A 13,649-nucleotide genomic window follows, 5' to 3' on the forward strand; every position below is an offset into this window, starting at 1 on the left:
TTTGTTTGCTTGTTTGTTTTTGTGACAGTGTCTTGCATGTAGCCCTGGCTGGCCTAGAACTTACAATGTAGACCAGGCTGGCCTTGAACTCACAGAGCTCTGCCTGCCTCTGCTTTATGTTTAAACTGAGATGTCTCCCTGAACCTGGAGCTCACTCTGCCTGATGGCCTGGACAGCAGGCGCTGGGGAGCCACCCGTCTGGTCTCAGGGTGCTGAGATTTCAGATCGTGCAGAGCCTGCCGTGTCAATCACTCTGCCTCAGCCTCCTGAGTGCTGGGGTCAGGGGCGTCACCATACCTGACCAGACACTTGCTTTAACATGGCTGCTGTGGGAACCCTTCCTCAGCAAGCACATCACCCTCTGGACTACCTTGGCAGCCCTCCCTGTTTTTAAATAAGGGTTCTCGTAGCCCAGGCTGACCTCTACTTTGTTATGTAGTCAAGGATGAACAGAGCTTCTGTTCTCTTTTTAAAATTCTCCTTTCTTGCTGGGCGGTGATGGGGCACACCTTTAATCCCAGCACTCGGGAGGCAGAGGCAGGTGGATCTCTGTGAGCTGGAGGCCAGCCTGGTCTACAGAGGGAGTTGCAGGACAGCCAGAATTGTTACACAGAGAAAGCCTTTCTTTTTAAAATGCGGAATGTTTCAGGAACTTTCAAATCATTCTTGCACAGGGACCATGTTAATCTTCTCTGTATTATTTCAATCTATTAGTATTTTATTTATTTAGTATTTATTTCAGTATTTTAGTGCTACCAAAACATACATGTTCTCTCTCTCTCTCTCTCTCTCTCTCTCTCTCTCTCTCTCTCTCTCTCTCTTGCTTGCTTGCTCTCACTCTCTGTGTCTTCTAAATTTTGACCTTGAGCTTCTAACTCCACCTCTGACTGCTGGGACTACCACCACACCTAGCTTTATGCCGCGTCAAGGGTCTAATCTCCTGAAGCTAAACAAGCCCTCTACCAAGTAAGACCCCCCCCAACTCATTTAAATCTAAAACTATTCCGAATAGAAAATCTAAGGCCGAGGATGTGTTTCATGGTGCAGCGCTTACACGGACTTGTCAAGTGTCGGGGTTGACCCTTTTGGCCTGGATCTGAATTTTAACAGTCTGATATCGGATATTAGTAATGCTGTCTAAACAAGCACAGAGCAATTATAAAATATCCGATTGTACTCACCACGCTATTAAGAGATTTTGTTTTCATTTTATAAATGTAGGAAGCTGGGCAGTGGTGGTGCATGCCTTTAATCCCAGCACTTGGGAGGCAGAGGCAGGCAGATCTCTGTGAGTTTGAATCCAGCCTGGTCTACAGAGTGAGTTCCAGGACAGGCTTCAAAGCTATAGAGAAACCCTGTCTCGAAAAATCAAAATAAATAAATAAATAAATATAAATAAATAAAATGTAGGAACATATGTGAGAGAGTTCAATTATGCAACTGCTAATAAGCATTCATTAGTGAGCTATTGGTGACTGCCCTGGAGCAGGTTACTGGTGGTGTTGGGGCTTCTCTACAAGTGTTTTGAGCAGCTCTTAAGGTCGGTCACATGACCTCCACCCCCTCATTCAGCTCCTTCTCTGCCCCTTACCACTACCTGCCAGGTGTCTGGCTGTCCCCGCACCCTTCCCTCATCTGCTGCATCTGTCACTACATCTATAACGCGTTCCTCTGAGATGCTCTCCCATCTTACCATCAGCCCTCAGCCCACTCTCGTTCACACGGTCACTATTCAGGCTCAGGTCTCCCGTCCTGTTCAAACACCCCATCTTTCTAGTATCAACGCCTGATTATCCCCAACTACAATCTTCTTTTTTTTATTTTTTTTTTATTTTCGAGACAGGGTTTCTCCGTAGCTTTTGGTTCCTGTCCTGGAACTAGCTCTTGTAGACCAGGCTGGCCTCGAACTCACAGAGATCCGCCTGCCTCTGCCTCCCGAGTGCTGGGATTAAAGGCGTGCGCCACCACCGCCCGGTCCCAACTACAATCTTCAATGGTCCATACCACAGCTTCCGCAATCTGCCCACGGTCAGCCCCGTTTTCTCCACTCCCCTTCCCCTCACCCTCACCCCCAAGCATCACATGGTTTATAGATTTTGCTCTGGATTTTCCTGATGACTATATAGAATGCCCTTTTCTCTCCCTTTTCTGGTACTAGGGCATCAACCCAAAGCTTTCCAACATGCTAGACAAGTGCAGTCAACATCATTCAATTGGCCGGGTGCCTGGAAGCAGCCTGGCACCCCCAGCTGAGCTTCACTTTTCCTTGTGACTCTTGCTCCTCCCCGAACACCAAGGAGCCACTGTGAGACAGAGGTTACAACATCACCGGGCATATGGCTTTCCCAATAGCTCTACTGCTTTGCTAATTTCTTTCCTCCTGTTTTGTCTTCTGAGGGTCTCACCTTGTAGGCCAGATTATCCTCTTTAGTAATCCTCCTGCCTCAGTCTTCCTGGTGCTGGAGATTAAATTTTGTGTGGTTTTCTTTCTATGGTGATACAAAAAATCCAGGTCTTATGCACGTTGGACAACGGCTTTGCCACTAAGCCACACTTCTGACCTATCCAGCTACTTTCTGGAAGCTGGCGGGCCCCTGGGAGTGGAGGAAGGGAGGCTAGGACAGCACAGACAGCCTTTAAGTGACAATCTGAGGAAGCGAAACTTCAGAAACCTAAGATCCGCGAAAGCCTGCTGCTGGACGCCGCAGGGAAATCTCGAGCTGCCCCCTAGCGCCTGGATGCGGAACTGCAGCAGGGTTGGCCGCGAGGGCTCGAGTAGCTTCGGGCCCAGCGCTGGCTCCGCCCCCGCCGCCCCGAGTCTCCGACACGCCCCGCCGTGCAGGCTCCCGTGCACCCGGCTCCAGTTAATACTCGCTTCTGAGACTCCGGAAGCACGTCATAAGCACGCGTCACGGGCACGAGAGTCAGCTGAGCTGCCTGGGCGAGGTTGTGATCACCTAGGATCTGCTAAGGGGAGTGTATAATCTCTTGGGACTAGAGCTGGGGTGCAAAACTGCGCCAGATTCTAGTGGGGGCTCCTCAGTCTTATCGTTCTAAACAGTGAAATAGAAAAGGGCCTCAGAATTTTTAAAAGGTTCCCCGGATCTGTCAGACGCTGGGGAGTCACAGTTTGCAAAGCCAGGACGACAGGGGTCCCAGTTGTGACCCCCAGACCTAAGGACCTGGGAGTGGAGGAAGGGAAACTCTGGCTCCAATACTATGGCGTCCATCCTGGATGAGTATGAGGACTCACTGTCCCGCTCGGCCGTCTTGCAGACTGGTTGCCCTACTGTGGGCATCCCCCATTCTGGTAAGTAAGAGGCTGCCACTGCCCCTTTCAGTTTCGCTAGCATTTGCGGGGAGGCCGGCTCAAGAGCATGGGACGTGCGTTCAGGATCTACGCCCCAGGCGCTCTTCATCCCCCCTCTTGTCCGTTGTCGAAGTTTGAAAGAGCCACAGGAGCGGCCGCGTGATCTAGGCCCTACCACTACTTCTGAAGGTCCTTCAGAAGAGGGAACTGGGGCTCAGATGAGGAAGTACTTGCCTACCAGGCTACAGTTTGGTTTTTGAGAGAACTGAAAATAGGTTCGAGGCTTCTTCCCCTGGTGTCTGGTTCTGTGAGTGTGTGTTTTTTCCCACCAGACTTTTTCTCGGGGAAGCAGAGAGGGCGGGAATGAGCACAGAACTTGTGGAAGGAGGTTCAAGTTTAACGGGAATTTTGTCACTGGATAGGAACGGTGGAGATGAGTGGCCTTGGGTCAAGCTGGCTGCAGTGTAGAGCGTAGGTGTCATTTTTAAGGACAGGAGAGCTGAGTTGGCCCTGTGCTGTGATAATATTGCATCTGAGTAGCGAGAAAACAGCTGCAGTCTGTGCGCAGTGCTAATGGGGTCGAGTCCCCAGAACGCTCTACTTATGGAGACTCCCTGAGCCATGTTACTGTGTGGACTGGGAGGAAGGGGCAACTTTAGTTCTCTTGGAATTGGTGAGCTAAAGACCAGTAGGGGAGCATGCCCAAACCGTCCCTCATACCCCCCCCCCCCTTACCACTGGAATAAGCACACCATGATACAGCCTCATCTCAGCTGCAGAGAACCAGTCCCTGCTAAAGTCACAAGTGGAGAAGAGCCCAGGCCCTTACTGGGAAGACAACCAGAGAATGAATGTCGAGCCCTTCGTTAACTAAAATCCCGCGAGCAGGAATGTACTTGGGAAGTTAGCTGGGCAGTGGTGGCGCATGCCTTTTATCCCAGCACTCGGGAGGCAGAGTAGGCGGATCTCTGTGAGTTCCAGGCCAGTCTGGTTTACAGAGGGAGTTCCAGGACAGCCAGGACTGTTACACAGAGAAAAGAGAAACCCTGTCTTGAAAAACCAACCAACCAAACAAACAAACAAAAAACCCAACCCGAACTTGGGAAGTAGAAGAGTGTCAGGTAACTGTTGTTTCTTAGGGGTTCTGGGCTGCCCCGCCCCTTTCTCTGGACGTCAGTCTTTTTCTTCCCTCCCACCCTGCAGGGTTTGTAAACGCGCAGCTGGAGAAGGAAGCGCCCATCTTCACGAAGCAGCGCATAGACTTCACTCCAGTAGAGCGCATCACCAGCCTTGTGGTCTCCTGTAATCAGCTCTGCATGAGCCTGGGCAAGGATACGCTGCTCCGGTAATAGACAGACGTGGGGACTTTTACCTGACCGGGGTCCTCCTCTGCACTTGGAAAGTGAAACAGTACATAGTCAGGAGATACCCTATTCTTTCCCAGCGTGAACAGTTCTTATAACAACTAGTGATAGGGTACCTGGCATTTCTGAGGCCTGGGTTTGATTCCCAGCACTGGAAATAAAATGCTGTACATACGAAGGCCGAGGCTGGAGCTCCGTGGCTGAGTACTGGCCGAGTCCTTCATTAGATGCTCAGTGTAGCTGAGACCAGGTGTGGTGTGCACACCTGTAATCACATACTTGAGAGGTGGGAGGCAGGAGGAGCTGAAGTTCAAGGGCATCGTTGGCTACATAGTGAATTTGAAGCCAACCTGGGCTATGTGAGACCCTGTTTCAGACAGATTTCAGTGTGTGGCATGTGCCTGTAATCTCAGCACTAGGGAGGCTGACAAGGAGGATTGGGAGCTTGTTCTGGGCTGCTACGTGAGAACCTGTCTCAGAAAACCAAAGAATAAGCAGATAAACCCCTTATACGCTAATAAGAAGACAATTTAGAATAAAGGGGAGGGTAAACAATACCCTCAGGCAGTGCACCCAGAAAGAACTTCTGGGCTGGGGTCAGGCAGTAACTGCTTGCTTTGTAAACTTGAGAACCCATGGAAAAAAGCTGCACTTGGCAGTGTGTACATTTGCCCACACTCTGGAGTGGATCAGAGAGGTGAATGCTGGGAGCTTGCAAGCCAGCCCGTATGACCAAATTGGTGAGCTCCAGCTTCAGTGGGACACCCCGTCTCAAAAAATAAAGTGGACTGGACTTTGGTTCCCAGCACCCACACTGAGAATCTCACAGCTGCCTATAACTCTAGGTCTAGGGGGTCCAGTACCCTCTTCTGGCCTCTGTGAGTACTTCTGCACACACACATGATTAAATAAAATGAGTTTTGTTATACACTATATTTATTTGTTATAAACTATTCTGGGGAAGCTGGAGAGATGGCTCAGAGGTCCTGAGTTCAATTTCCAGCTTCCACATGGTGGCTCATGGATCTCTGTGAGTTTGAGGCCAACCTGGTCTACAAGAGCTAGTTCCAGGACAGGCTTCAAAGCTACAGAGAAACCCTATCTTAAAAAACCAAAAAAAAGAAAAAAAATTAAAACATCTGGACTGGCTTAACTAGGCCTGCTGCCAAGCCTCACCACCTTAGTTACATAACCTAGAGCATCAGATCCACATGGGAGAAGGAGAAAAATGGCTACTGCAAGTTGCCCTGTACCTTCATCTTATGCACCATGGCACGTGTGCACACATGCACACGCACACACAGACATGAACGTGTTCACACACAATTTAATTATTTTTATTAAAAAAAAAAAACTAGCCAGGCAGTGGTGGTGCACGCCTTTAATCCCAGTACTCAGGAGACAGAGGCAGGCAGATCTTTGAGGCCAGCCTGGTCTACAGAGCTAGTTCCAGGGCAGCCCAGGTACACAGAAAAACCTTGTCTCAGAACAAACTGGGCGATGGTGGTGCACGCCTTCGATTCCAGCACTCGGGAGGAAGAGGCAGGTGGATCTCCGTGAGTTCTGGCCTACAAAACGAGTTCCAGGACAGCTAGGCCTGTTACACAGAGAAACCCTGTCTCGAAAAAACAAAAAAATACAAAAATAAAAATAAATAAGTCTATAAGTTATATTCAGTCATAATTTGAATGAATATAAAAAAAGAAAAGTAGCCATTTGAAGGGGTACTGACTCAAGAATATTGATCACGGCATTACTTGTAGTAAGAAAAATGACCTGAGAACTAAATGCCCACAGATAAGGAAATAGTGGCTAAATTATAATTCGGCTATAAAGTGGGATGACATGCAATTATTAAAAACATTGAGGGCCAGAAACATAGCTAAGCCAGTAAAGGTGCTTCTTGCCAGCCCTTCCAACCTGACCCCAATCCTAGGACCTGTATCCTGGTGGAAGGCGAGAACTGGGTCCCACAGGTTGTCCTCTGACTTCCATTATACATGTGCACCTCCCCCCACAGTAAATAAATTAGTGCAATAAGAAAATTAAAAGCAATTTAAAAGAACAAAACCTTTAAGTCAGGAAGTGGCACACATCTTTAATCCCAGAACTTCAGAGGCAGAGGCAGGCGGATCTTTGTGAGTTCGAGGCCAGCCTGGCCTATAAAGTGAGTTCCAGGACAGTCAGAATTGTTAGAGGAAACCCTGTCTTGGGGGAAAAAAGAAAGAAAGCTTTATTTATTGGTTACTATAAACTTCATAAAGTATAAACTGAGAAAGTCAAGTTACAAATAGCAGCGTGAAGATGTTTTTGTAATAAAAGCTTTCAAGTCTGTGATATAAAAAGGAACTGCCCAGGTGCTGGAGGACAGCTCAGTGGTTAAGAGTGCTTACTGCTCATGCAGAGAGGACCTGGCTTAGATTCCAAACACCCACATGGCGGCTCAAGCTGTCTGTAACTCCAGTTCCAGGGGATCCAGCACCCTCTTCTGACTTCCACGGGTTCCTGTACACACTTCCATACATTCATGCACAACTTATATACACCAAATACATAATGTAAATGTAGAGGGGACTTCCCTGTTTGAGATTGACACTGTGACCCTTGACCTTACAGCATTGACCTGGGCAAGGCAAGTGAACCCAACCGTGTGGAACTGGGGCGCAAGGATGATGCCAAAGTTCACAAGATGTTCCTGGACCACACTGGTAGGTGGTGTCGGAGATCTGAGGGGGGCTCCTGAGAGCGTGCGTGCCTGGAGGGGTGGGATCTGACCAGGGAGGAAAACACAGTATCCACTCAGGTACTTTTCCATCCACTCCAGGCTCTCACCTGCTGGTTGCTCTGAGCAGCACCGAGGTCCTCTATATGAACCGGAATGGGCAGAAGGTCCGGCCATTGGCACGCTGGAAGGGGCAGTTGGTGGAAAGTGTAGGCTGGAACAAAGCCCTGGGCAATGAGAACAGCACTGGGCCCATCCTGGTCGGCACAGCCCAAGGACAGATCTTTGAAGCAGAGCTCTCCGCAAGTGAAGGTGGCCTTTTTGGCCCCGCCCCGGATCTCTACTTCCGGCCACTGTATGTGTTAAATGAAGAAGGGGGTCCTGCACCCGTGTGCTCCCTTGAGGCTGAGCGCGGCCCTGATGGGCGAGGCTTTGTCATCGCCACCACTCGGCAGCGCCTCTTCCAGTTCATAAGCCGCGCGGTAGACGATGCTGAAGCCCAGGGCTTCTCAGGCCTCTTTGCTGCCTATACGGACCACCCGCCCCCATTCCGTGAGTTTCCTAGCAATTTGGGGTATAGCGAGTTGGCTTTCTATACCCCCAAGTTACGCTCTGCGCCTCGTGCCTTCGCCTGGATGATGGGAGACGGTGTGCTATATGGCTCCCTGGACTGCGGGCGTCCTGATTCGCTGCTGAGTGAGGAGCGGGTGTGGGAATATCCAGCGGGGGTCGGGCCTGGGGCCAGTCCACCCCTAGCCATCGTCTTGACCCAGTTTCATTTTCTGCTGCTGCTGGCAGACCGGGTGGAGGCTGTGTGTACCCTGACAGGGCAGGTGGTACTTCGGGATCACTTCCTGGAGAAGTTTGGACCATTGAGGCACATGGTGAAGGACTCATCCACAGGTCACCTCTGGGCCTACACTGAGCGTGCGGTCTTCCGGTACCACGTGCAGCGCGAAGCCCGGGATGTCTGGCGCACGTACCTGGACATGAACCGTTTTGACCTGGCCAAAGAGTATTGTCGAGAGCGGCCAGACTGTCTGGACACAGTCCTGGCCCGAGAGGCCGATTTCTGCTTCCGCCAGCACCGCTACCTGGAGAGCGCCCGCTGTTATGCTCTGACCCAGAGCTACTTCGAGGAGATTGCCCTCAAGTTTTTGGAGGCCCATCAAGAAGAGGCACTGGCCGAGTTTCTACAGCGGAAACTGGCCGGCTTGAAGCCAACGGAGCGTACCCAGGCCACACTGCTAACCACTTGGCTGACGGAGCTCTACCTGAGCCGGCTTGGTGCCCTGCAGGGTGACCCGGATGCTCTGAATCTCTACCGGGATACCCGGGAGTGCTTCCGCACCTTTCTCAGTAGCCCTCGGCACAAGGAGTGGCTCTTTGCCAGCCGGGCCTCTATCCACGAGCTGCTCGCCAGTCATGGGGACACGGAGCATATGGTGTACTTCGCAGTGATCATGCAGGACTATGAACGGGTGGTGGCCTACCACTGCCAGCACGAGGCCTATGAGGAGGCCCTGGCTGTCCTTGCGGGCCACCGTGACCCCCAGCTCTTCTACAAATTCTCACCCATCCTCATCCGACATATACCCCGCCAGCTAGTGGATGCCTGGATTGAGATGGGCAGCCGCCTGGACGCCCGGCAGCTCATCCCTGCCCTGGTGAACTATAGCCAGGGTGGTGAGGCTCAGCAGGTGAGCCAGGCCATCCGCTATATGGAATTCTGCGTGAATGTCCTCGGGGAGACTGAGCAAGCCATTCACAACTACCTGCTGTCGCTGTATGCCCGTGGCCAGCCAGCCTCGCTGCTGGCCTACCTGGAGCAAGCTGGGGCCAGCCCGCACCGCGTGCATTATGACCTCAAGTACGCACTTCGACTCTGTGCCGAGCATGGTCACCACCGCGCTTGTGTTCACGTCTATAAGGTGCTGGAGCTGTATGAAGAAGCTGTGGACCTGGCCCTGCAGGTAAATCTTGTCCTCATCCAGGAGAGGGACCCAGAGAGGAGTAAGTTAGAGGCAGAAAGGCTGGGGGAGGTAAGGCTGATGCTTGCTGGCTTCTCAGCCAGAGAACTGCTGTAGTGTAGAAGTTAAAACTCAGACTGAAAGCTGAATTTGAGGTGTGTGTTTGTTGCCTGTAATCCCAACACTTGGGAGGTTAGGGCAGAAGAATCATGAGTTTGAGGCCAGTTTAGGCTACACAGTGAGAACCTGATTTTTTTGGGGTTTTTTTTTGGTTTTCGAGATAGGGTTTTTCTGTGTAGCCCTGGCTGCCATAGAACTCACTCTTGTAGACTAGTCTGGACTCAGACTCACAGAGATCCTCCTGCCTCTGCCTCTTGAATGCTGGGATTAAAGGTGTGCACCACCACCACTACTCAGCGCAGATTGGCATTTTGCCTGCATGTATGAGTGGGGGAACTATATCCCCTGGAACTGGAGTGTCATGTGGGTGCTAGGAATTGAATCTTGGTCCTCTGGAAGAGCAGCCAGTGCTCTTAACTGCTGAAGTCATCTCCCCAGACCCCATGTTGGAAAAGGAAGAAAGAACACATACTAGGACCTCAGGGTTTGAATTCTGACTTCATCATCTTGCTCTGTGATTTGGGGCTGGTATCTGAGCCCTGCCCTGCCTTAGATTACCCGTTAAATGGTGGTAACGAGCCAGCACACTGGATGGGCGGGTGAAAGCTCTTGCTATACAAACCTGATCACCTGAGTTCTACCCACAGAGCCCAGAGTGGAAGGAGAGAACTGACTGCCAAAGTTGTTCTCCGCCTGCACACATCTCCCTCCCGCCATAATTATGATAAAAGAAAAAATTATAAAAGTTTGTGAAGGTAATGTTAAGAGTATTTTTTGTTTTGTTTTGTTTTGTTTTTTGAGACAGACCTGTGTAGATAAGCCTGTAGCTACAAATCTGTGTAGCCCTGGCTGTTCTGTAACTTGCTCTATAGACCACAGTCTTGCCTTGAACTCAGATCCTCTTGCCTCTGCCTTTTGAATGCTGGGATTAAAGGCATGTTCCACCACCACCCGGCTAAAAGTATTTTTTACCTTATGATATGAGTTAGTATTGTGTGAATAAAGCATTCAGGAGCTGATTATAGTGGCTACACAGTGAGTTCTGGGCCAGCCTGGGCTACATAGTGAGCCACCGCTGTCTCAAGTAATAATAATAATCAGTAGGGGCTGGAGAGATGGTTCAGAGGTTAAGAGCAGTAGCTGCTCCTGCAGAGGACCTGGGTTTGGTTCCCAGCACCCATGTGGTTCCCAGCTACCTGTAACTCCAGTTCAGGAGGATCTGATGGCCTCTTCTGGCCAGCACAGGTACCAACAAGTAAATAAACTAAAATAAGCACTCATAAGCATGTTGTGCCCGATACACACATTAGCAGAGAAAAGATGCTAACTTACATCTTTCAAATCCTGAAAGATGGTTGTTGGTGTGTTTGTGCAGGTGCACGTGTGGACGCCCGGGGAGGGCATCTGCTGGCCTCGTCCATTGTTCTCTGCCTTATTCCTTCGAGGCAGGGTCTCTCAGGACCTAGGCATTCTGGGTTTTGGTAACACTGATAACCCTCAAACCCCATCCACCCTCGTACACATCCTACACTACCAGATATCCTCCACCCATCCTCCGCTCCCTCTAACTCTAGGGTTACAGGTCTGTGCAGGACCACGCCCAGCTTGTTATATGGTCGCTGGGATCTGAGCAGGGCCATCTTCCCAGAGTCTCACTCTGTAGGTGTCCTTAGGTACCCCAAACTGATCAGGAAATCACTGTGTAGCACAGGCTGGCCTCAAGCTGAGCCTTAACCCAGGATTTAGAACATTGCAGCAAGAGCTCAAATAGTTCCCCGTATGACTTGTTTTGATTTTTAAGACAGGGTCTCCCAGAGCTCAGGCTGGCTTCAAACTTGGCTGCATTCTGTTTCCACTTCCTGAGTGCCGGGGTGTGGGTATGCAACATTATCATCATTAAATTCACCAAAATTGGAGGCCTGCCACCAAAAATAGCCTCTCTGTAGCTGTGACAGGACAGACCAGTAGAGGTTTCTGTCGTACCTCTTGCTTCCCGGAGAGCAGAGCGTCCTGCCTGCGCCCTCTCCTCGTTTCTGTGGCCGTCTCTCTTTGCAGAAGTCTGATCCTAGATGGGGAGGGCTTGACCCTGACGCCCACGGTCTCTCCACAGGTGGATGTGGACCTGGCCAAGCAGTGTGCAGACCTGCCCGAGGAGGATGAGGAACTGCGCAAGAAGCTGTGGCTGAAGATCGCCCGGCACGTGGTGCAGGAGGAGGAGGATGTGCAGACAGCCATGGCCTGCTTGGCCAGCTGCCCCCTGCTCAAGATCGAGGACGTGCTGCCCTTCTTCCCTGACTTCGTCACCATCGACCACTTCAAGGAGGCCATCTGTAGCTCCCTGAAGGCCTACAACCACCACATCCAGGAGCTGCAGCGGGAGATGGAGGAGGCCACGGCCAGTGCCCAGCGGATCCGCCGAGACTTGCAGGAGCTGCGGGGACGCTATGGCACTGTGGAGCCTCAGGACAAGTGCTCCACCTGTGACTTCCCTCTGCTCAACCGACCCTTTTACTTGTTCCTCTGTGGCCACATGTTCCATGCCGACTGTCTCCTGCAGGCCGTGAGGCCCGGCCTTCCTGCCTACAAGCAGGCCAAGCTTGAGGAGCTACAGCGCAAGCTTGGGGCTGCCCCTCCTCCCACCAAAGGCTCGGCCAAGGCCAAAGAGGCCGAAGCTGGGGCTTCAGCTGGGGGACCCAGCCGGGAGCAACTCAAGGCTGACCTGGACGAACTGGTCGCTGCAGAGTGTGTGTACTGTGGGGAGCTGATGATCCGTTCCATTGACCGGCCCTTCATTGACCCCCAGCACTATGAGGAGGAACACCGCAGCTGGCTGTAGGGAGGGGTCCCCTTGTGGGAGGACAGGCAGGGATGCAGTTGCCAGACCCTCCGGAGAAGGCCTTACTTTGGTTGGTGTTCAGTCCTTGAGACTGCGGGGCCTGTGATTGTGGGGTTGTGGGATTCAGGCTGCTGCCCTGAGGTTTCAGACCTGCCTTAGAGCGGTTCCTCCCCCAGGCAGCCCGTGAGCCCTGGAGAGGTCACATGATCTGTCTAGCCCCCTATATCTGACGGCCCCTTGGTTCCTGCTCCACCCTGACGTGTTCACCTGGACTGAGCAGCCCGCCTTTCTGTGCCGCTCTGGCCTCTGGGCCTCCAGCCCTCCCTCTTCTGTTTGAACCAGGCGTCCCCGGGCACTGTGGAGGTGGTACTGAGGCCAAGCATGCTCGTGTGGGCACGTGCAGATACTGGTGTGACTGGGAGGGACTGGCGCTCCGCTGTGGGGTTGTCCCGAGCCTGAAGGCAAACCCAGGACCAGCGGACGTGGTACCAAGTGGAGAGCATTAAATCATCTGCTCTAAGTGGTGGCTCCGGACTCCATGGCTTCGTGTTGATGCCAGGAGGGGCTGGGGTGCCACAAGAGGGCCTCCTGCGATGAGTGTGGTGGCGCACACCTTTAATCCCAACCCTCCGGAGGCAGAAACAGGAGGATCTCTATGCGGTCAAGACCAGTCTGGTCTATACAATGAGTTCTAGGCCAGCCAAGGCTACAGTAGTATGACCCTGGCCCAAATAAAATTTTAAAAAAAGGACTTCCCCCGCTAGTCTTCGCATGTGGTCTTTCACTGGGGTGAGACGGGACAGTCTTTCCAGATTGTACTTGCTTCCTTGTTTCCCTCTATCCTTGTTTCCCTCTATCCTCTGACTGTAAGGCTCAGGGAGAGTTTACATCCTAAGCTTTTCTCCATTTGGCCAGCAGGTGGCGCTGCTGCTCTCAGAATTCACCCAATGCCAGCACCTTGGGACAATGACTTCTTGCATCGGTCATATTAATGCTTCCTCGGTTGTTCCCTTCCTAGTTGTAAGAATCTTCTAGAAGTCCCCACTGCCCGAGCACGATTCTCTGCCCTGAATTATTTTTCTGTGTTTTTTAATAGCATATGTTATATAATGTGGGTTCCTTGGGTCACAGTCACCTCCTCTCCCGTTGCTTTCTCTAATCCCCCCCACTCCCACTGATCCCTTCTTCTTCCCAACTAGTCCTCCCCTCTTCTACCCTTGTGTCTATGTTTGTGTGCAGGCATGCATACGTGTGGCTGTAGTGATAGCCTGTGTTCCCCTGTTTTTCGTTAGGGATGGTTACAGGAACACAGGCACCGAACCAGAGA

General features: G+C 51.6%; 1 protein-coding gene and 1 non-coding gene across 2 annotated transcripts; one reads left to right on the forward strand and one right to left on the reverse strand.

The window, feature by feature from the left end:
- Positions 1-629: 629 nt before the first annotated feature.
- On the reverse strand, positions 630-731 carry LOC142845268 (U6 spliceosomal RNA). Its single transcript, XR_012909837.1, has one exon. It is a non-coding gene; the product is annotated as a U6 spliceosomal RNA (small nuclear RNA).
- Positions 732-2,895: 2,164 nt separating this feature from the next.
- Positions 2,896-13,073, forward strand: Vps18 (VPS18 core subunit of CORVET and HOPS complexes). The gene is made up of 5 exons (XM_075961816.1): positions 2,896-3,310; positions 4,514-4,655; positions 7,291-7,382; positions 7,499-9,369; positions 11,597-13,073. The coding sequence occupies exons 1-5, from the start codon at positions 3,220-3,222 to the stop codon at positions 12,320-12,322; spliced, it is 2,922 nt and encodes a 973-aa protein (XP_075817931.1). The 5' UTR covers positions 2,896-3,219; the 3' UTR covers positions 12,323-13,073.
- The last annotated feature ends 576 nt before the right edge of the window (positions 13,074-13,649 follow it).

Source organism: Microtus pennsylvanicus, chromosome 2 (genome assembly GCF_037038515.1).
Source record: "Microtus pennsylvanicus isolate mMicPen1 chromosome 2, mMicPen1.hap1, whole genome shotgun sequence".
NCBI lineage: Eukaryota > Metazoa > Chordata > Mammalia > Rodentia > Cricetidae > Microtus > Microtus pennsylvanicus.